The sequence below is a fragment of the Anguilla rostrata genome, chromosome 3 (genome assembly GCF_018555375.3).
Source record: "Anguilla rostrata isolate EN2019 chromosome 3, ASM1855537v3, whole genome shotgun sequence".
Taxonomy (NCBI): domain Eukaryota; kingdom Metazoa; phylum Chordata; class Actinopteri; order Anguilliformes; family Anguillidae; genus Anguilla; species Anguilla rostrata.
Window position 1 is genome coordinate 4,867,749 of NC_057935.1, and position 22,433 is coordinate 4,890,181.

The 22,433-nt window shown below is 46.6% G+C and overlaps 1 protein-coding gene across 2 annotated transcripts in view; it reads left to right on the forward strand.

Annotated features, from left to right (window-relative positions):
• Nucleotides 1-5,442: 5,442 nt before the first annotated feature.
• The window catches only part of gigyf1a (GRB10 interacting GYF protein 1a), a 36,062-nt gene continuing 19,071 nt past the window's right edge, over nt 5,443-22,433 (forward strand). For both annotated transcript variants that reach the window (XM_064325627.1, XM_064325628.1), the window contains exons 1-10: nt 5,443-5,711; nt 12,141-12,784; nt 14,862-14,925; nt 15,805-15,934; nt 16,224-16,319; nt 17,033-17,147; nt 17,331-17,439; nt 20,572-20,765; nt 21,221-21,444; nt 22,365-22,433. The exon at nt 22,365-22,433 is cut by the window's right edge and continues 40 nt beyond it. In XM_064325627.1, coding sequence (XP_064181697.1) covers nt 14,891-14,925; nt 15,805-15,934; nt 16,224-16,319; nt 17,033-17,147; nt 17,331-17,439; nt 20,572-20,765; nt 21,221-21,444; nt 22,365-22,433 — 972 coding nt within the window. In that variant the 5' untranslated portion in view covers nt 5,443-5,711; nt 12,141-12,784; nt 14,862-14,890. The remainder of the gene's footprint in view (nt 5,712-12,140; nt 12,785-14,861; nt 14,926-15,804; nt 15,935-16,223; nt 16,320-17,032; nt 17,148-17,330; nt 17,440-20,571; nt 20,766-21,220; nt 21,445-22,364) is intronic.

A 22,433-nucleotide genomic window follows, 5' to 3' on the forward strand; every position in this document is an offset into this window, starting at 1 on the left:
GTTCGAGTCGAATCATGAGTCATGAAAATTGAGTACTACAACACTAATACATATTGGTCTAAGGGGTTTAAAAGTGAATATTTAGGAGTTTGCTGTCAGAGATTTGTAACCATATTGCACTGATGAACTTTGAGTATATGATACAAATAGAGAAAAATATTTATGATGTTGAGCTAAGTGTTACTGTTGGTATGTGCAAATGCCTGTGTTTCTGAATGTGTGCGGGACTGTGAATGTTGGCAGGTAGATGTACACTACATGGCCAGAAATATGTGGACACCTGACGTCCAACATCTCATCCAAAATTATGGCATTAATATGGAGTTGGTCCACCCTTTGCTGCTATAACAACTTCCGCTCTTCTGGGAAGGCTTTATACTATAGATGTTGGAGCACTGCTGCAGGGATTTGCTTCCATTCAGCCAGAAGTGCATTAGTGAGGTCAGGCACTGATTGGGCGATTAGGCCTGACTTGCATTTGGCTTTCCAAATGATCCCAAAGGTGTTGGATGGGGTTGAGGTCAGGACTCTGTGCAGGCCAGTCAATTTCATCCGCACCAATCTCTACAAAACCATTTCTATATGGACCTTGTCCTTGGGTATTGTCATGCTGAAAGGGCCTTCCCCAAACTGTTGCCACAAAGTTGGAAGCAGAGAATCGTCTGCTGTGTCATTGCATTAACATTTGCCTTCACTGGAACGAAAGGGCCTAGCCCAAAACTTGAAAAACAGCCCCAGACCTAGGGGTGTCCAGATACTTCAGGTCATAATAGTGCATCTACGCAATGGAAGTTACAGAGTTGATTGACAGGGAGGTAGTGTCCCGAGTTCAGTTAGGGTGACAGGGAAAAAGACAGAGATAGAAAGAGAAAGAGAGAGAGAGAGAGTCAACGGGTCTCCGTGAGAATCAAGTAGCATTGCAGGTTTTATCTTTGTGTCTGACTCATGCGAGGGAATGCTCAAATACAGTCTTCCACAGATAACACAACTGCCAGGAAAAATATTGATTGGTTTGACCATGGACTTCCTGCCTGCTTCGGTTCTTCTCACACATTTCTGCTAACGGGACACACAACAGCCTGGGAACCGACTCGTTTTCTTTTTTAATTGTGAGGCACTTTGCCAGTCTTGTTTGCCGTTTTGTTTTGATATTATTTCCTTTTTTCAGTGTCTTTCGTTCGACCTTTGTCGCAGAGCAATTACTTCTGAAGGATGTTTGTTCGTTTTTCCTGTTTCTTTTTTTTTTTTTTCCTGTCGTCACGCCGCTGTTATCACAGAGCTGTTTGGTATTTAAATAAAAAATATTTTTCTTGGAATAAAAAAAAGGTCAATGACAACACGAAGAGGGGAATTCGGTCTGGTTACTCACTGAGCTTCCCTTTACTTTCACGCATTGGGATTTAAGATAAATCTTTACTCTGAAGCGGAGTCTAATTTTTCTGGTGATGCCAAATGCCAGCTGCCCAGTTGCGTACTGGCATACTGGGGCGACCTTCTAGTTGGCAGGAAGGACTTTTTTTTTTTTAGTACTCTGAGGGAAAAATGGCTCCCTTTGGCTTTTTAACTGTGCCATCACCTATTCCTTTTCTACATTCTCAGTTTATGGGTTTGTCTGTCCAGATTTTTTGCATGGCCATATGTACACACATCTGAACCTTATTCAGATTTTTTCTAATCAGTTAATGGATGGCTTTTTTCCATGACAACATGATATAACAGTGAGTTTACATTTTTATGTGCATTTTAGGCATTTAGCAGATGCTCTTATACAGAGTGACTTATGCACCTTACATTCTTTTTACATACATTTTTACATACACTCTTTTTATATACAGGCATGGAGGCGTGCCTATGAAGGTACAATCCCTTATCCCTGGGGTGGCCCCTTACAGGTACATAAAACTGCACCCTTAGCCCACAATGCATTATTCATTTGTACCTTTGTTCGCTCGTGAAAGGTACTTATTAGTACCCAAAATAAAACACTGTTGTACTTCAATGGTGTATTTGACAAATTTGTTCCCCAAAAATAACAGAAATGTACCTCCCCAGTACCTTTATTACTGAGAGCGTAGGGTCCATTCGCGCAGCTGGATATTTCACTGTTGGGCGATTCGGGTTTAAGTGCGCCGTGCGATCTGCGGTGGTGCCCCCGTCTGGGAAGCGCTACCACAGGCCTGGAGTTACGAGCTCGGTTCTCACTAAACCGCATTAGCCACCCTGCAGCGGAGAGTGCGCGCGCCGAACCTTCTCTTCACACCCGCTATCGCGCTCATCTGATGAACTGAACTGAACTCAATCAGGAACAGAGGAGACGCGTTTTGTCGGCAGTCTAAACATCTCGCTTCCTCTTGCGGCCCGAATGCGTGGCTGTGCCTCTCTCTCTCTCTCTCTCTCTCTTTTCGGAACCACTTACCTCAGAATGGCATTTTAAACGCTCAGGGTATTCACCTGTCGCACAAGAGTATGTCCAGAATTCGTTCTCTGCCAGGCTTAAGAGGCCCTGGCAACAAAATGTACTAAAGCACCTTCAAACACAGTGGGTCTCTGAAAGATTCTGTTGTGCCAGGTAGACTTTTCTCAGATCAGCTAAGCCGCTTACGAAAATTAAAACTTTCTTTTGATTTTTTTGTGATATTTTTTCCTTTCATTATTGTTTTTTTTTTTTTTTTTTTAAGTCACCATATGACTTAAACCACTTTTAATCACTAGAAATTGGAGAGTAGCCAGTTTGATCCCCAGCCCTCCGGGTAAAAAGTAACAAAGAGTCCTTGAGTAAGACACCTAACCCCTAATTGCTCCTGACCAGCTGGTAGGTGCCTTGCATGGCTGCCTTTAACTGCTGGTGTGTGTGTGTGTGAATGGCTGAAAGGCATTAATTATAAAGCACTTTGTGTAGTTGTAGTTACTGGAAAAACGCTACATAAATGCAGCCAATTTACCATTTAAATGTGCATTTAAGACTATATAATTATTACCTAGCCAGTTGTCAAGATGAGGCACTCTATTTTACAAGCCAGGGGTCTGCAACTCTGGTCCTGAAGGGCCACAGGCTCAGATGGTTTTCTTCGTTACTCTGCACTTAAACTATTAGAGAAGTAGACAACACAGTTAAGTCACTTCGTCTGGTTACTTGGGTCTGAGCTGGGTGCTGATTTTAAGGTGAAAATGAAAACCAGCTGAGCCTGAGGCCAGGGGTGCTGTGTTAGGATTTTGGTCAATTTCAGGAGCCCTGACTGATAGGGGCTCTCAAAATATTTTCTGGGGTGGTTGGGGCCCAATGTGAGATCTTTTCTCGGGACCCAAAATCCCTGGTGGTGCCCCAGCCGGCGGCTCTCCTGGACCAGGGCTGCAAGCTCAGTTCGTCAGAAGGGAAACACCAGAACAAGAAAGTGGTTCTTTGCTCTCCCCTGCCCTCCTGTGGACATAAACCCTTATGGCAGCTTGAACTAAAACTAATGCAAAAATCTTTAAAAAAAAAAAAAAAAAACTCTTCTTACATAAATGCATACTAAGCAGGATTTTTGATTTGAAAATATTACAAAATAACTATGCTAAGGCACATCTATTATGCACTGGCAATCTCAGTCATTACACACTTTAGTCGAATTTGTGCACCTTTTGTCTGCATTTGTTATTCTAAAATTTGTTTGAGATGTACAGTACGGAGTAGCTACCATGCAACGTTCCCACGCGCTAAGGCGTGAACTCGGTGTAAAGATCGTTATCTCTCTTTTTTTCAATATCAATTTGAATATCTCTGATCTCCTCTTCGCTTTACATTTGTACAAACTCTTTTTTGTACCTTGGCAATGGCTTACATTCAATATTAATCTCAACTTTTCAGTATGGTTTTCATAAAGGATTTAGACAAGAAAGTCATTTCTAATCTAGTTCACTGTCCACAAAGCATGAATGGAACAACCAAAATTAGACATGTAATTATAAAATGTGACTTACTGACACTTTCATACAGGCATGGTACAATGATTCTTAACAATACTGAAATTGAACATTACACACATTTCACATCCATATTCATGATGAGTTAATCAAGGCAGATTTCTTTCCATAGCTCTGCGGTTTAAGGTTAATTGGAAATGGGCTGCAGGAATATCTTATTGTCAGCTAAAAGGATTGAGATACTGAGGGCTGATGTTTCACATAGCCTCTCCCTGTAAGTGCATAATCAACATCCACCTCGATCAAACTGTGCTGCATGGTAATCTTGGCATTACTCGTGCTTACATTCACATTGTAAGTAACTGGGGCGACATAGCTCAGGAGGTAAGACCGATTGGCTGGCAGTCGGAGGGTGGCCGGTTCAAACCCCGTCCTGGGCGTGTCGAAGTGTCCTTGAGCAAGACACCTAACCCCTAACTGCTCTAGCAAATGAGAGGCATCAATTGTAAAATGCTTTGGATAAAAGCGCTATATAAATGCAGTCAATTTACCATTTACATTGCACACGTTAACAACTGCTTGCTTATTCCTAGAAGAAAGAAGAAAAAAATAACGGTTATGTACCTTCAGGAATGACGCAGCTATCCATTACAATATTCAATAGAAAATTAAAAACCAATAGGTCATTTTTGGATTTGAAGGTCCCTATCGCCACCTACTGTCCTGCAGCGAGGATCATAACATTACAGTTGTCTTCCTCTAGAGGTCTGCGCATAACCAAAGTGACGTGGACATTATTAGTTATCGTATTACCTGCATGTAACATGTTATTATCTGCAATGAGGCGAGAAATTAGGCAGGACCCTGTAAATTAGCTAGTTGAAACCCACCGACAAAATGACGTGCGCCACGCCGGAGCTCTGATACCGTACGTACACTACCACGAGTTATTCTTCAGCTGAATGTCTCAACTTTACCCACACGATGTAAAGTCAAAAGGGTTCAACTCTGTATGGTCAAAATAGAGTCGACAGCTCATGCTCCCCACGGTTCGTAGGAGACTTAAAGGGACGGAACAAACTTTGATAACAATCTGAACCGGAAATAGTCGAAGGGATGGTTTTTACGAATGGATCTGGAACCATCAGCGCATATACAGCAACGCCGTAGATCTATTTTGGGCTATTTTTAACCACAGATGGTAACAATTTTTCTCTTGAACCTGTCTTGGACGTTGAATGCATGTCAAATCTACAGACACAGGGCGAGCAAGCACCCAGTTCCCTGTCTGTGGGTTTGCTAAGAAAGCCACAAACCCAAATATTATAGGTAGATGCACGAGTCACCGAACAGGAAAAGTCCGCTTGATATCCACTTATCACCTGCGCGCAAACATATTTAGCCACACTGATCCAAATGTAACTCGTGAACAGCAAGTGAAACAAGGGTGCGTGAAAATATGTGACGACAAGGGCTGTTCCCGTGTAAAAAAAGAAAAAAAAAGAAATCTCCAGCCAGGTTGTGCTGTGTCACGTGGTGCGAGTAGGACGGCCATTTTTCTAAAACACAAACAACAAGAGCAGCGAGCGAGCCTGGACATAAACACGCAGCGACCGTTGGAGAGGAGGAAAAAAATAATTAATTAAAGAAAAAAATAGACCATACATTTTACATAAAATATTTAACGCAAAGGTTCACCGGAGAACGACGTCAAAAAGGAAGGACGAAGACAAATGCGTACAATTGAGGACTATACACAAAAAAATCTCGACTGAAAAAAAACATTGCTTGCTATCTTCAGAAAGAAGGTAAGCGCCAAATTCACTTCGTTGAGCGCAGCAGGACGCTAATTCTTCTTCGTGCTAAATGATAGCTTCCTAACTAGCAAAAACCAACCAAATAACACTAATCGCTTGCGGCAGGGTCTAAAGAGTGACCGGGTGGATGCGTGTGGCGAAATGGTTCGCTGCCCAAGTGTTAACGCTGATAGTATTTTTCAGTCCGCGAGGTTTTTATTTTTTGTTTGTTTTATAGTGGCCGTAGTAGGCCACGGAAAGCAGCGGGGTAGAGTTGGAAGGGCGGCCCGTCGACGAAGGAGGTGGGGTGGTTTTGTGCACTCACTTGGACACCCCGCCCCCTTCGCCATGTCTGTTTGGCGATCCGGGCCTGTACCGATCGATCAGACACAAGTTAGAAGTAATAATACACATATTACCCTCAACTTGCGGATGATTCCCCCCTGGTTTTCACAAAAGCATAGCTACCTAGCCGTCTACGTGTAAGTAACGTTGTTAAGTATGCGAAATCGTGTCGAGTTTGGTGAATGAAGCGTGCCTGACACGTAGCTACCCTCGCAGATATGGCTAACAGGCTATCGGTCTAACATGGTGCAAACCCTTTTCGGCTAGCTACGTCAGAAAACTAAGGCCCTTGTTTGATTTTATCTGTCTTGGCTGTTCGTGAAGACGATAACTTGGTGCTTAACGTGGACCGACTAGCCAAATTGACTGCGTTGCCCGAATTTGCATGATATGGCGATGCTTTTTGTAGCATTTGTTAGCTAACACGCGTTTGTACGCTAACTGCTTGCGAGGACATCCAGAAGAACGGTTACAGTTTTGCCGAAAATTGTGCTAGCTGACTGTTGGCCTCTTGTGAACTGAGTTGTTGGTGTTCAAGCATCTGTGGCGTTCTCTTAATCATGTTAAATTCACGAATTTTGATCTATCAGTGGCTGAAACTGCACACGGAGACGGTTTGCCATTCAGTTGATGTTCTCCGTTCCTCGACGGTTGCACTAGACATCTTCGAATTGAAACGGAGCATTGCCCGTACTAGCAAGTGCACAGTATATATTTTTTGCAATTGTTGAAGGGGTTGATTTGTATAGTAATTTACGCTTCAATTATGTTCTGATCTGAGCAATTGGACTCCAGTGTAATTGATATGGGTTATGGTGTTTGTTGCTGACAGTTGCTTCCTAAGATTTATTAAGCCTTATTCACTCATCTGCTCAACAAATAACTACTGCTTCTCTGAATATTTACTTAGACACGTGCCTCGTTCCTGAATACCGACCTGACGTCCAACTTCAGAAGTAAACCTGCAACCTCTGTGCTAAAGCCTAGCTTGTTTAACACGCCATGCTTTAGGCACCGTATGCGTCTTCCAAACAACCCAGAATCTGTGTTTTTATCACGCGTGTCTTTTACCCCCGACCTTTTAAAGTCGGTGTTTGCAGAAAATGACCTTCCTGTGAGACTATCAGCGCCGGACTGATGACTTTGTGTACGGTGTTTGCATACCGTGCCACTGGGGTCGATGTCCGATCCGCACGATACAGTCAAAAATGTCTTTCATGTTCCGTGGTAAATGTCTAATGGATTAAACGACGGTGTCTTTTCAGTCCATTTTGCTCGTATTAAGCATCTAATATGTCTATCTTAAGAAGCAACCCGGCGAGAAAGGAGCAGTACGTTTCCATGCTGAAAGTGATGTCTCACGAAAACGTTTATATTTTGTGCTGCCTTGCGTATAGATATTATACATATGTTTGGTCTTTCAGTGAAGTGGGATTAGATGCTTAAATGATTGGAATTGGTTGAAGAGATGTGTAAACAATGGGGAAGATCTGTTCCTTGTGTACATAATTCTGAATTGATGGCTGGTCAGCTTGCCTCCGTCAGTCCATTAACTGAAGTAATGAAATGTATTTCTTTAATTTAGTGGCTCATTGTCTTTGATTTATAGTTGGAATGTTAGTCGGGTGTATATACATATATATATATATGTGTATATATTTTTGGTCTTGCTTGCGGAAGTCAAAGGCCTTATTGTATTCTAATAAATGTAAAAAGTTATTTTGTATTCACGCTGTTCTTGGAAAGGCAGTCAAAATGTAAAGTTATTTGGTGTGTTGTCTAATGATCAAGTCACCAAAATAAAAAGCCCCTTTGTGTTTAGTGTCTGATACTTTGGAGTGTGTCTAAAGAACACTTTATGTATTGGCTGAGGTGGGTCAACGTTGCGTTTTATGCTAATCTTGCTGTAGTACTGTATGGCCAGGTACTTTGCCGTACAGTTTTCAGCAGACACTTGTACAGTTACTCGTAAATATCAATTTATTTTTTTTGCATACAATCCATTTTTATAGCTGGATATTTTAGTGACACAATTCAAGTAAAGTCTGATGACAGTTCTGTACAGTCCTCCCATTTTTAGGGGTCATTTGCTCCTTAAAGTGTTTGTGGTGCTGAATGAAAAAATAATATCCTAATCGGGATGCATTAGTGTGTGCTGAAAACTTTCAACTTTGGAGCATGTTGATCTTTGGGGAAAAAACTGTTTGTGTGGGAGCCCTGCCTGGTCAAGGTGCAGTGGGAGTTACCCCAACTGGGAATCAAACCCGCAATCTTTTTGTTTACAAGCCCAGTTCCCTAAACATCGTGCTACACGGCCGCTCAAGTGTCCCGTGTGAAAGCCGTCCCCTTGTGCTCCGGCGTTCCTCGCACAGGTAAACGTCGCGTTTAAAGACGCAGGGTGTAGCCGTTACTCAGATTTGACGGCAAAATGAAAGTGGCTTCTTGGGCTCTTCTGTGACGGTGAAGATGCGTGTTGGGTCACAGCAAGGAGGTCCCGGGTTCAAATCCCGGGCCACAGCCTTTCCGGGTGCTTGTCTGCATGTTCTCCCTTGTCCTCCCACAATCCAAAGACATGTGGGTTAGGTTACCTGGGGGGGGAGGAATCAACCTACACTGTATAAATAAAGGGTAAATTAAAAAATTAAAATGTCCTACGTGGCCCAGTGTGGGGCAGTCTGATGCTTCATTGGGGTCACATCCTCCAGCGTGTCTCGCTGTTCCTTCCCAAAAGGGTCCTCCTATTCCGGTTGCGTCCCGTTTCTGCTCTGCCCCCCACTACAGAGCTCCACACTACTGTCAGCACCATAGACATGCATATTTAGCTAGAAGGAGAGCACCATAGACATGCATATTTATCTTGAAAGGAAAACACACCTTCAGCTAACCTAAGCTTGTGAACTCCCGGAAGTGAGCCTGTACTGCGCATGCTGAGGGCAAAACATTGAGCTTCCCATTAAAGTGAATGGAGGAAATCAGAGTTTTGAAGGCAAAATAAAACTTCCCCGATGGTATTTTGAAACAAAAAAATTGACCAACGAGGTGCTCTTTGGTTGTTCAGACAGCTTGGTTTTCTACATTAAATTCAATGGGCAGCAAGCTCTTTTTCCCTCAACATGCACAGGCTGTTTCCTGTTACTTCCTAGCCTTCACTGCCTGGCCCCTCCTACTCTCTCCAGTTCCTGTGTACACTCTATGGTCTGTCCCCTCCCACAACGCTCAATTTCCTGTGTACGCTGTATGGTCAGGACAGGACAGCACGGTCGCTATCTTCCGCCTCGGTCTGAAAATACACGTTTACAGCGCGTGCATCTTGGCGCCGCTGGCCCTGTACTCTGATCTTTGATCATGGGTTTGCTCAGTCCTCCCTGTGTCACGGTCCTACACCAGCATTTTTCCACGGCGTGCACATGCTCCTGAGCAGAATCATTTCTGAGCGCTCATAATGACGCATCCCGATTCGTCGACGTGCTCCTGAGTTATTTTTCCAGTTGGGAGCACTGCAGAGCCCAGTATGTGACATCTAACGCTGTGTCCTCAAGCCCGTTTACCAGCTAGGGTGCTTGTCATTTGTGGTAGGTTTATGTACTGACCACTGCTGTCTGCTGCGGCTCTGATGAGCTCTGCATCGCTGCCCTTCCTCGAAACCTGTGTGTGCACTTTATGTGTGTGTTTTATGCGTGTGCTTTATGTGTGTGCTTTGTGTGTGTTTTATGCTTGTGCTTTATGTGTGTGCTTTATGCATGTGCTTTATGCGTGTGCTTTATGCATGTGCTTTATGCATGTGCTTTATGTGTGTGCTTTATGTGTGTGCTTTATGCATGTGCTTTATGCATGTGCTTTATGCATGTGCTTTATGCATGTGCTTTATGTGTGTGCTTTATGCATGTGCTTTATGTGTGTGCTTTATGTGTGTGCTTTATGCATGTGCTTTATGCATGTGCTTTATGCATGTGCTTTATGCATGTGCTTTATGCATGTGCTTTATGCATGTGCTTTATGCATGTGCTTTGTGTGTGCTTTATGCATGTGCTTTATGTGTGTGCTTTATGTGTGTGCTTTATGTGTGTGCTTTATGTGTGTGCTTTATGCTTGTGCTTTATGTGTGTGCTTTATGCATGTGCTTTATGTGTGTGTTTTATGCATGTGCTTTGTGTGTGTGTTTTATGCATGTGCTTTGTGTGTGTGTTTTATGTGTGTGCTTTATGCTTGTGCTTTATGTGCTTAATGTATAGGCTTTATGTATTTGCTTAATGTGTGCTTCATGTGTGTGCTTTATGTATGTTTTATGTGCTTAATGTATGTGGTTTATGTATGTGTTTTAAGTGTTTGCTTTAGGTGTGTGCTGTATGTTGCTCTTGATAAGAGCGGCTGCTGTGAGCCTGAATGTGATTGGCTCTGGTGGTGCATCCACATGCATAAGCTGCCAGTTTGGGGATTTGAGGATTTTCAGTGGGTGGTGCACAAACCGGGCAGCAGTGCATGCAGGCACAACTGTTACCCAGGCTGCTTATCATTCCAGCATCATCCCTTAGAGGCATGGCTGAATAACGGAGGGGAGCCAAAACTAAATGGGCAGTGTAAAAGAAAGATGGTGAAAATGTCAGTGAACATTTTTTGTAAGTGCAAAACCTTCGATAAGCAATATTCTTTTAGAATGGGGGTTGGACTTCAGCCAGATGCTGGACTCTCGCAGGGAAGCGTGTTTCAGATTCTCGCTGTTGCTGTGCAAGCCCGCAGGCGCTAGTCTTCCAACAGCTGTCGAGCACTTTGGGTCTGACCGCCCCGGGCCCAGGCGTCATGGCCCTCTGGAATGTGGGGATGTTTTTTGTTTTTTTTTTCTTTCTGCAGTTTTGGTTTTATTTGACATTTTTACCACAGTTAGGCGTAAATAGTGCAGTGTGGCACTGGAAGATTTGGCCTAATTCTCGGTGATTTTCGTCATCGGCATCTGCAGAATAGGATCATAGTGGAATCTACGATCGAGATCAAGCAAAAAAATATTTTAGTATTCATACATTCAGTTTTTTGTTTGTTATTGGCACATTTAAGATGCATATATCATGCTTTTCCTGGCATTGCTTATTGTTACTTTTGGAAAAAAAAAAAAAAAAAATTAACAGCAGCTACTTCGTACAGAATCGCTGTGTCATCAGATTTTTTAAAAATTTTGTGAATTAGATTTAAAGGGAGAAGGGCGTGGCGTTTGTGTTTGTAGCAGGAGGCCGGGAATTTGCGTGTGGAATATTGACTCCCGAGTGCCGGAATGGTTCATTTGAAAAGCGAATTTGTTTGCATTTTACTGACTCCAAGCCGATTGACAATTCAGCTTCTGAATTGCTGTTTACCCCGTCCCCTCCGACTGCGCATTCGCTGCTGCGTACAACTGCGCATGCGCAGGTGCAGGGGAGCTCCTTTATATTAAATTAAATACAACATTAGTCAGTGTTTGTTCCTGATGCGTCTGTGTGCAAGCTCTGATGCGCTAAGGTAAGCTGAAGATTTTCAGCAGGATTGAGTGATGTGGTTTTGAAAGTGTTATAGGTTTGGTGTTATTTGGTTGTTAATATTAGGGAGGGGTGAAGGGGGCGGATTTATAATCAAGGGACAATGAGTGGGTGTTCATATAATATGGCCTGATGCATTAAAAAAAAAAAGGCTGTAAGCCTTTAATGTATGTTGAAGTGCTTTTTAAATGTACATTTTTTATTTTTTTATTTTACTGCATTTCAGAGCTCAGTTGCATTTGGCTTAAAGGCTCAAAGTTTCATTTGGCTTTTGTATTATGCTGGCAGTTTAAAGATGTTCTCGGGATTGGCAGTTGGTATTCATAGAGTTGAGTTCTGGTAGGAGATGGTCCTCCAGAGTTTTGTAAATAAAAGAAGAAACGTAAAAAAAGTTCTCTGAGGAACACTGTATTTTTTTTTCTTTTTTCCCATGATCTCGTATCAAGGGAAGTGTGACGCGACAGTAGAGTGTCGACAAAGCTGAAATGGTGTTTATGCCGATGTGCAATTTGGCGTGATAACAACTATAAATCACGAGTCAGTAAATCAGTCCCAAGTAACCTAAATTCCTTCCTCTCCCTTTTCTTTGCAGGAGTTTGGAGGGAAGAAAACGGTAAAAAAAAAACAAAACAAAAAAAAATAAACATTTGATCCCCGTGACCAGAAGGGGGGTACCTGGAAGGACCTGGTGGAAGGACCTGGTGAAACGACGTTTCGTCGTTCAGAGGAAGAGCGGGAGAGAGGGAGGGAGAGACTTGCCTCTGCTGGAGACAGCTGTTCCTTCTCCTTTCCTTTTTTTTTTTTTTTTTTTTAAATTCGTTTATTTGTCGATTATTATTTATGTCACATTGTCATATTAGCATCTTTGTTGAAGTCGGTGATCTCTAGGCATTTTTTTTTCTTCTTTCCTCCGGATATTATTTCTGTTTGTTTTTGCCGTTTCGTTTGTTTTTTTGTTTTGTTTGTTTGTTTGTTTGTTTTTTTTTTGGCTGTGAGCAGTTATCTCCTTGCCGGGTTCCTGTGTTTTGGCCCCCCCCACACACACCCCCCCTCCCCCCTCAACCTCCAAGCAGGCAGCTATTCTCGTTCTGTCGGGGGGAGTTCTGCTATCACTGCAGGCACAGACACGGCACCACCACTCGGCCTTCTCACCCAAGCCTGACCCGGTCTCACCCGCTCCCGGCCCAGCCCAGCCCAGTCCAGCCCAGTCCAGCCTGGTCCACTCCTCTGGACAGGGTGAGAGACTCGCGCAACGCAACTCACGACGACTCGTTTCAGAATGTCAACCCTTACTTGCCATATTTGAGGCCTTTTCTCGCTGCCTTTTTTTGTAGTGATATATTCAGTTCATATTAATGGGTTCTGTGGCTTCTCTATATGCTAATTTCCATTGGTGCCACTGGGGGTGTGATAATCCCACCAAGTCTTCAGAAGTGATGCTTCTTGCACAGGAAACCTGCGTGTCGAATGCAGAACAGCAGTTATACAGCGGTTTAGTCGTCATAGCAGAGACTTGATGCGTTTCAGACTGGGTGGAAGATGTTTGTTGGGTTCATATTGTGCTAATCCAGATATTTAAGGCGTTTGCTAACCTCTTCTTTTTCTTACTGTTAGTTAGAGTTGTGGAATAGTGTACTTGCGTCGTACTTCCACAGTCTGACATCGTTGCCCAACGTCAACTTCCTTATTGGTTGCGGTTGATGTCAAACAGACACATTTATTAAATGTAACCACATCTGTTGACATTCTGTCTTTAAAATGAGGTTTGATTGATGTTGCCCGTTATTACCATGTTGAACGACATTGGTGACGGTCTCTAGGCAGTTGCCTTTCTCTGAAATACGCTTCCGTTGGATTATCAGGGATTTGGAGCATGAAAATTAACCGTTGTTACCACCAGTGGCCACAGGTGTCGCCAAATCCACCAAAACTGAAAAATTAAGTAAAGATTTTGTGCTTGCCTGGGAATCGAACCCACGACCTCGTAGGTCGGAGACCAGCACCCTAACCATTATGCTACACTGCCACCCTGTTACTCCTTCCTTTATGCCTTGTGTGGTGCTCTTTGCGCTAGCGGCAAACTGCAGTTACTCGCAGTTACTGTAGGAGGCGCTGTAGCGTTTAGGACTCTACTAAAGGCTACATTCCCCATTCGCATCATCCAACGGCCACACAAGACTGGTTAATGCCTTCCAGGTCCTGGTCAGTTTGTAAAAAAATAAATAAATAAAATTTAAAATAGCGACTGGTGAACGAGGACCTCTGGAGGCTCACGCACACGTTCTACAAAATGTCTGCCGAGGTTTGAACGTGGACCTGTGTGCCCGTCCGTTGTGAGGAAGGCGCGTAACTACGCTGGCCTGCTGCAGTCGCCATGTGCGGTGCAGTGCTCTGCTCCGCGATAACTCACTGCCCCGGAAATGCCCCAACCCGTTAGAAATCTCATCTCTATTCATTACTCACTGGCGGTGGCGTTACAGAACTGGTGTACGCAAGAGGAGTTTCTGTTTGCCTGCACGCCGGCCGTATTTAAAATGGGAGCTTTAACTGAAGCTTCCTCTGGCGCGTAATCTGCGCGGAAGCTAGCACAGCGTGACCTAAATCTGGAGTTCTGCTGATTTATTCAGTAAAAGCGAGGTGGGTGTGGGTGTGCGTATTGATTGATATTTAAGCACGGTTGCACAGGAGAGGCTAATTAACGTGCTAATTTGCACGGTTTGTGCCTGTGCTTGGAGCTTAACCGATGCAATTAGTGTTTCTTCTTCAAGTGGCACATGTGGAATTGCGTGTGACTGGTTTTCTAAATTGTTGATAGTTTCGCCCTGATAAGAAGGCGCAGCTGTGTTAATGAGAAACAGGCCCCTCCGTGTGCTCGGAGCCTCGCTAAATCAATACCTGTTGCACGGTTGTGGTCGAATTGTAAAACGTAGCGTTAGCATTTGGGGGCTATCGCGGGGCTCGTCCTGCTTCAGTGTAAAGATGCATCCAGTGATCTGGTAGGAAGTCCTGCTTCGTATCGGCTGCAGACTGTGGCCTGCAAGCCCAGCTGCGTGGCACGCGATTGGTCACCGCGTTTGTTGCCCTGGGAGACGAGAAAATGGAAAATTAGCTTTTTGAAAAATGCCCTGCATCTGAAACGCAGGCATTCTACCCTCGGTCTTGTTTAAAAAAAAAACAAAAAAAAAAAAACTGTAATCCCAGCTCTTAAAGCGTTTGGTTTGACATCCCACACGTTTCTCTGGGCTTTATTGAGGAGCATCGCATGTGTGGGTGTAACCGTGACATCATTGACCGGCGCTGTTTCTTCTTGCAGAAACTCTGCCCCTTGTGGTCGTGAGGAATATGACTGCTGAGACTCTAAACTTCGGCCCAGAATGGTAACGGCTCTGTTCTCCTGTCTCCACACCTCTCCTCTCCTCTTCCGTTTCTCCTCTCCTCTTTCGTTTCTCCCTGTACTCTGTCCTTTCGTCCGCTCCTCCTCTCCGCATTCGTCCTTGCCCCCCCTCCGGCCGTCCGCACTCCTCCTTTCCCCACGTCTGCCCTCTTCTGCTTCTCTTCCTTTAATCTGAACTCCTTTCTTTTCTCTCCTGCGCTGTCCTGTTGCCTCAGTGACCAACTGTAAACCGTGGCCCTGAAAAACCTGTTCAGGCCCGAAGCACCACCCTCCCCCCTCCCCTCCTCTGTTTTTCACTTACTTTCTCCCTCTACTCATCACCTTTCTGTTTTCCCTCATCCTCCCCCCTCCACCTCATTTTTTTCCTTGTTTTGTCCTCACCCCTGTTTGCCGTGTCTTTAGTGTGTGATGCGATTGGGCCACGCCACTGTTCTTTGAGATTATAGTTAGTCCCTATCGGTCGCTGATCCTCTGCGTTGTTTTCATTTATTAAACTGCTTCTGCCAGAGAAGCTTTGACGGACTTTGGACTGCCTTGTAGCACTCTTGGTAGGCAGCCAACCAAAGGTTAATCCTTCATCTAATTCTTCGGTCCAGTGGTCCAATACATAGTTGCCTTTTTTTTTCTTTCTTTTTATAAGGAAGCACCTTATAATGAAACTGGTGCTCCCAGCCTGGAATGGACAGCAGTTAGCAAACGAGCTTTTGGGAAGTGCTTGGGAAATTCCTCTTCTGGAATTTTCTGAGCAGAAATGAGGAAGTCATGCTTCCTTTGGGTGACATACACTTACGGGACTAGTTTAAATTGTGCCTGTGTTGCAAGACTCCTTCTCCTCACCTAACTCCTTTCCCCTTCTCCCCAGGCTTCGTGCACTATCCAGTGGGGGGAGTGTGACCTCACCGCCCCCCTCCCCCGCCATGCCAAAGTACAAGCTGGCCGAGTACCGCTACGGCAGAGAGGAGATGTTAGCACTTTATGTCAAAGACAACAAGGTGAGGAGGAGGGGCTTACCGTGCGGTGGGCGGGACCAGTGACCGGGTGGGCGGGGCCAACGATGTGGTGGGCGGGGTTAGGAATCGGGTGAGTGGGACCAGTGATGGGGTGGGTGAGACTAGGAATGGGGTGGGTGGGGCCGGTGACCTGGGTGGGCGGGGCCAGGGCGGAGCAGCCATGCTTGATTGATTGATTTTTTTGTTGCACTTCCTGGTTTGGCTCGCGTAGCGCCTGGCGTTTGGCCGGGCTGCCGGGGCGGTGCTGTAAGGCGCGTGTGTTTGTGCGCAGGTCCCAGAGGACATGCAGGATAAGGAGTTCTCCGCTATCCTGCAGGATGAGCCACTGCAGCCCCTGGCCCTCGTGCCTCTGACTGAGGAGGAGCAGGTCTGTCTGAGGGACGGACGGACAGACACACACACACACACACACATACGGACACGCTCACACACCAATGCACGCACACACACGTGGACACGCACACACTCACAGACACACACACACGTGGACACGCACACACACTGAAGCACGTACGCACACACACGGACACGCACACATGCACAGGCGGACAAGCACCTCAACACACACATGCACACACATGGGGACACGCACACAGACACACAGACGGACACACGCGCGCGCACACGCCCGTCTGCCCACGCGTATGCACGGTGTTTGACAGCAGCTCGGAAATTGCCAATAACAACAAGATAATTACTCATATTTGCATTTCTGTCGTACAAAGTTCATATGGAGGCGGATTCAGTGTGAGGTTACAAAGACCCCTCAAACAGTTATGCTGTGTGCATGTTGTCTGCCTCGTTTTCCCAGAGTGCAGTGCGTGCTTCTGCATTGCAGCAGGCACGAGAGGGGGGAAAAAAAGCATCAATAGGATATTGTAGATTCAGTTACACTATACAGGAAGTTGCAGAGAGAAGTGTCTAGCTTGTGTAAGCGTTTAGCTGCTTGGTTGCAAAGCAGAGTATGTACCGTTGCATTGGTACTACAATAAGGATAAAGCATAATGTGTCAAAAGGTGAATATAGATGCGGTTCTCCTTGGAAGTGCTTTTGACTTTTTTTTTACTCTATCTCCTCCAGAGGAACTTCTCCATGTCCGTGAATAGTGTGGCTGTGCTGAGGCTCATGGGAAAAGGAGGCGGGGCCATCCCTGCGGGTGTGCCCAGGGGCCGAGGCAGCACAAGAGGCGGCAGAGGTGAGAAACCAGACAGCTTTGGGCCCTTGGTATTTTGGAAACTGTGAGGAGCAGTCACGGCAGCGACTTATTACAAATGTGTGTGTGTGTGCGCTTGTGTGTGTGTGTGTGTGCCTTTGTGTGTGTGTGTGCTTGTGTGCGTGCCTGTGTGCTTGTGTGTGTGTGTGTGTGTGTGTTATTCAGGGCGTGGGAGGGGCGAGGGTGGATTCTACCAAAGAAGTATTGAGGACGGAGAAGTTGGCTTCAGTCGGACCGGCAGAGAGATCCACCGCAGCCAAAGCTGGGACGACAGGTAAGCTCTGTCCTTCTCTCCTCCTCTCCCTGTGTCTCTGTCCTTCTTTCCTCCTCTCCTTCTCTCTCTGTGTCTCTGTCCTTCTCTCCTCCTCTTCTTCTCTCTCTGTGTCTCTGTCCTTCTCTCCTCCTCTCCCTGTGTCTCTGTCCTTCTCTCCTCCTCTCCTCCTCTCCCTGTGTCTCTGTCCTTCTCTCCTCCTCTCCTTCTCTCTCTGTGTCTCTGTTCTTCTCTCCTTCTCTCTCTGTGTCTTTGTCCTTCTCTCCTCCTCTCTTTCACTCCCAGCCTCTGTCCTTCTCTCCTCCTTTCTTTCTCTCTGTGTCTCTGTCCTTCTCTCCTCCTCTCTTTCTCTCTCTGTGTCTGTACTTCTCTCCTCTCTTTCTCTCTCCCAGCCTCTGTCCTTCTCTCCTCCTCTCTTTCTCTCTCTGTGTCTCTGTCCTTCTCTCCTCTCTTTCTCTCTCCCAGCCTCTGTCCTTCTCTCCTCCTCTCTCTCTCTCTCTGTGTCTCTGTCCTTCTCTCCTCCTCTCTTTCACTCCCAGCCTCTATCCTTCTCTCCTCCTTTCTTTCTCTCTCTGTCTCTGTCCTTCTCTCCTCCTCTCTTTCTCTCTCTGTGTCTGTCCTTCTCTCCTCTCTTTCTCTCTCCCAGCCTCTGTCCTTCTCTCCTCCTCTCTTTCTCTCTCTGTGTCTCTGTCCTTCTCTCCTCTCTTTCTCTCTCCCAGCCTCTGTCCTTCTCTCCTCCTCTCTTTCTCTCTCTGTGTCTCTGTCCTTCTCTCCTCCTCTCTTTCTCGCTCCCAGTCTCTGTCCTTCTCTCCTTCTCTCCTTCACTCTCTGTGTCTCTGTCCTTCTCTCCTCCTCTCTTTCACTCTCTGTGTCTCTGTCCTTCTCTTTCTTCTCTGTGTCTCTGTCCTTCTCTCCTCCTCTTTCACTCTCCCAGCCTCGTCCTTCTCTCCTCCTCTCTTCTCTCTGTGTCTCTGTCCTTCTCACCTCCTCTCTTTCACTCTCCCAGCCTCTGTCCTTCTCTCCTCCTCTCTTTCACTCTGTGTCTCTGTCCTTCTCCCTCCTTTCTTTCTCTCTCTGTCTCTGTCCTTCTCTCCTCCTCTCTTTCTCTCTCTGTGTCTGTACTTCTCTCCTCTCTTTCTCTCTCCCAGCCTCTGTCCTTCTCTCCTCCTCTCTTCTCTCTCTGTGTCTCTGTCCTTCTCTCCTCTCTTTCTCTCTCCCAGCCTCTGTCCTTCTCTCCTCCTCTCTCTCTCTCTCTGTGTCTCTGTCCTTCTCTCCTCCTCTCTTTCACTCCCAGCCTCTATCCTTCTCTCCTCCTTTCTTTCTCTCTCTGTCTCTGTCCTTCTCTCCTCCTCTCTTTCTCTCTCTGTGTCTGTACTTCTCTCCTCTCTTTCTCTCTCTCCCAGCCTCTGTCCTTCTCTCCTCCTCTCTTTCTCTCTCTGTGTCTCTGTCCTTCTCTCCTCTCTTTCTCTCTCCCAGCCTCTGTCCTTCTCTCCTCCTCTCTTTCTCTCTCTGTGTCTCTGTCCTTCTCTCCTCCTCTCTTTCTCGCTCCCAGTCTCTGTCCTTCTCTCCTTCTCTCCTTCACTCTCTGTGTCTCTGTCCTTCTCTCCTCCTCTCTTTCACTCTCTGTGTCTCTGTCCTTCTCTCTTTCTCTCTCTGTGTCTCTGTCCTTCTCTCCTCCTCTCTTTCACTCTCCCAGCCTCTGTCCTTCTCTCCTCCTCTCTTTCTCTCTGTGTCTCTGTCCTTCTCACCTCCTCTCTTTCACTCTCCCAGCCTCTGTCCTTCTCTCCTCCTCTCTTTCACTCTGTGTCTCTGTCCTTCTCCCTCCTCTCTTTCTCTCTCCCAGTCTCTGTCCTTCTCTCCTTCACTGCTGGTTTCCTCTTGCTTTTTCTCTCGGCTTCATCTCAGTGGCATCATGAGACAGTGCATCACACAACCCAAATAACACAATAACCCGACACGCTTAGCCTGATAGTGAAGAGAGAGAGAGAGAGGGAAGACCAGTGATACTCAGTGGGGAAATGATGCAAAAAAAAAAAAACAGGGAAACCGATGGTAATGTGTGAGTGATGGTGAAACTGCTTCCTTTTATGTGCGCTGTATTGTGCCCCTGTGTGCTACTCTGTTTCTCGTGTCTGCTTGGGGTTCTTGGCGTTTGGTCTTTCTCTTTTTCTCTATCTCTCCATCTGTGTCCCTCTCTCAATCTCTCTCTCTCTCTGTCTGCAAAGATAAAGCATTGCCATGTCATGTAATTATGAGGGTTGTTTTCACTGGAGTTCTGTAATGCGTGTTGTGTCGTTGTGTTGCTGAATGTTGATGTGATGAACGTTGTTTCTGTATGAGTGTAATGGCGGTTCTGATGTGTTGTAATGCTGAATGTTGATGTGTTGCTGAATGTTGATGTGATGAACGTTGTTCCTGTATGAGTGTAATGGCGGTTCTGATGTGTTGTGATGCTGAATGTTGATGGGATGAACGTTGTTCCTGTATGAGTGTAATGGCGGTTCTGATGTGTTGTGATGCTGAATGTTGATGGGATGAACGTTGTTCCTGTATGAGTGTAATGGCGGTTCTGATGTGTTGTGATGCTGAATGTTGATGTGATGAATGTTGTTCCTGTATGAGTGTAATGGCGGTTCTGATGTGTTGTGATGCTGAATGTTGATGTGATGCTGAATGTAGATGTGATGAATGTTGTTCCTGTGTGAGTGTAATGGCGGTTCTGATGTGTTGTGATGCTGAATGTTGATGTGATGAATGTTGTTCCTGTGTGAGTGTAATGGCGGTTCTGATGTGTTGTGATGCTGAATGTTGATGTGATGAATGTTGTTCCTGTGTGAGTGTAATGGCGGTTCTGATGTGTTGTGATGCTGAATGTTGATGTGATGAACGTTGTTCCTGTATGAGTGTAATGGCGGTTCTGATGTGTTGTGATGCTGAATGTTGATGTGATGAATGTTGTTCCTGTGTGAGTGTAATGGCGGTTCTGATGTGTTGTGATGCTGAGTGCTGATGTGATGAACGTTGTTCCTGTATGAGTGTAATGGCGGTTCTGATGTGTTGTGATGCTGAATGTTGATGTGATGACCGTTGTTCCTGGATAATGGCGGTAATCCTGTGATTCTCGCGCTCTTTCAGAGGGGAGCGGCGGTTCGAGAAGCCGCTCAGACGGGACGGGGTGCGCGTAGGCTTCGAAGAGGCGGGGCCAGCCGTGCGGAAGGACTACACGCGCTCGGACAGCGAGAACTGGCGGACCCTCCGGGAGGAGCACGAGGAGGAAGAGGGGGGCGAGCCGGGGGGCAGCTGGAGGCTGGCGGGGGCGCGCCGAGACGGTACGCTGGGGTCCGCCGCTGAGCCGCCCAAATTTAACACCACTGGGGCTAGCATCTCTGATGCCCCTCTCACTGTGACACGCCCCTCTCTGTGACACGCCCCCTCTATCTGTGACACGCCCCTCTCTCTCTGTGACACGTCTCTCTCTCTCTGTGACACGCCCCCTCTATCTGTGACACGCCCCACTCTCACTGTGACACGCCCCTCTCTCTCTCTGTGACACGCCCCCCTCTCTCTGTGACACGCCCCTCTCTCTCTGTGACACGCCCCTCTCTCTCTCTTTCACTGTCTTCTCTCTGCCCCTGTTTACCTACCATTCTCACTGACCACCTTTCTACCTTCTTTCCATCCCTCTTTCCCTCATCCTCCCTCCTCAACCAATCCCTCTCTGCATCACTCTCTCTTCTGTTTCCATCCCTCTGTTTCTCATCTCCCCCCTCTCTCCCTCTCTCAGACGGCGGCCCGCGGTCGGCAGGGTGGCGGGAGCACGGGGGCGCGGCGGAGGGCCGGCGCAGGAAGTTTGAGTTTGATTTCCGGGAGCACGGCGAGGGGGGGCGCAGGCGAGCGGGGAGCGAGGGGCTGGAGGACGAGCGGGACGGCCTGCCCGAGTGGTGCACCGACGAGGAGGACGGGGAGATGGGCACCTTCGACTCCTCCGGGGCCTTCCTGCCCATCAAGGTGAGCTGCCTGAGTGTGTGTGTGTGTGTGTGTGTGTGTGCGTGTGTGTGCGTGTGTGTGTGTGTGTGAGAGTGTGGGTGTGTGTGTGAGTGTGTGTGATGTGTGAGATGTGTGTGGGGTGTGGGGTGTGTGTGTGGTGTAGAGTGTGTGTGTGTGTGTGAGAGAGTGTGTGGCGGGTGTGTGTAGTGTGTGTAGTGTGCGTGTAGTTGTGTGTGTGTGTGTGTGGATGTGTGTGTGTGTGATGTGAGGTGTGATGAGAGGTGTGTGTGTGGTGTGAAGTGTGTGTGTAGTGTGTGGTGTGCATGAGAGTTGTGTTGTGTGTGTGGTGTGATGTAGTGTGTGTGCGCGTGTGTGTGTGTGCGTGTATGAGTGTGTGTGTGTGTGTGAGAGAGAGAGTGTGTGCGCGCGTGTGTGTGTGTAAGTGTGCGTGTGCACGTGTGTGTGTGTGTGTGAGTGTGCATGTGTGTGCCTGTGTGTGTGAGTGAGTGTGCATGAGAGAGTGTGTGTGTGTGAAGAAGTGTGTGGAGGTGTGTGTGTGTGTGTGGCGTGCAGTGTGTGTGTGTGTTGTTGTGTTGTGTGCATGTTGTCTTGTGTGTGCATTGCTGCAGTGTTGTGTGTGTAGTGTTGTGAGAGGTGTCGTGTGTTTTTCGTCCCTGTTGTGTGTGTCCGTCTTGCTCTCCAGTTTCTGTATGTGTACGTATATTTATAGTCCTCAGGGGGTCCTGCTTTCCTCCTGCTCTGTTTCGATCCTCTCTCCAGGGTTCTGCTGTACTTATTATCCCTCTGTTCCTCTCCTCCTCCATCTCCTCCTCTCCTCTCTCCATTTTCTCTCTCCCATCCCCTTCCTCTCCCCCTCTCTCCTCCTTCTCTCCATCCCTTCCTCTCCCTCCCTCACTCCTTCCTTTCCTCCCTCTGTGCAGAAGGGCTCTAAGGACCCCATTCCAGAGGAACTGGACTTCCAGGGTCTTGAGGACGAAGAAGAAGAGGGC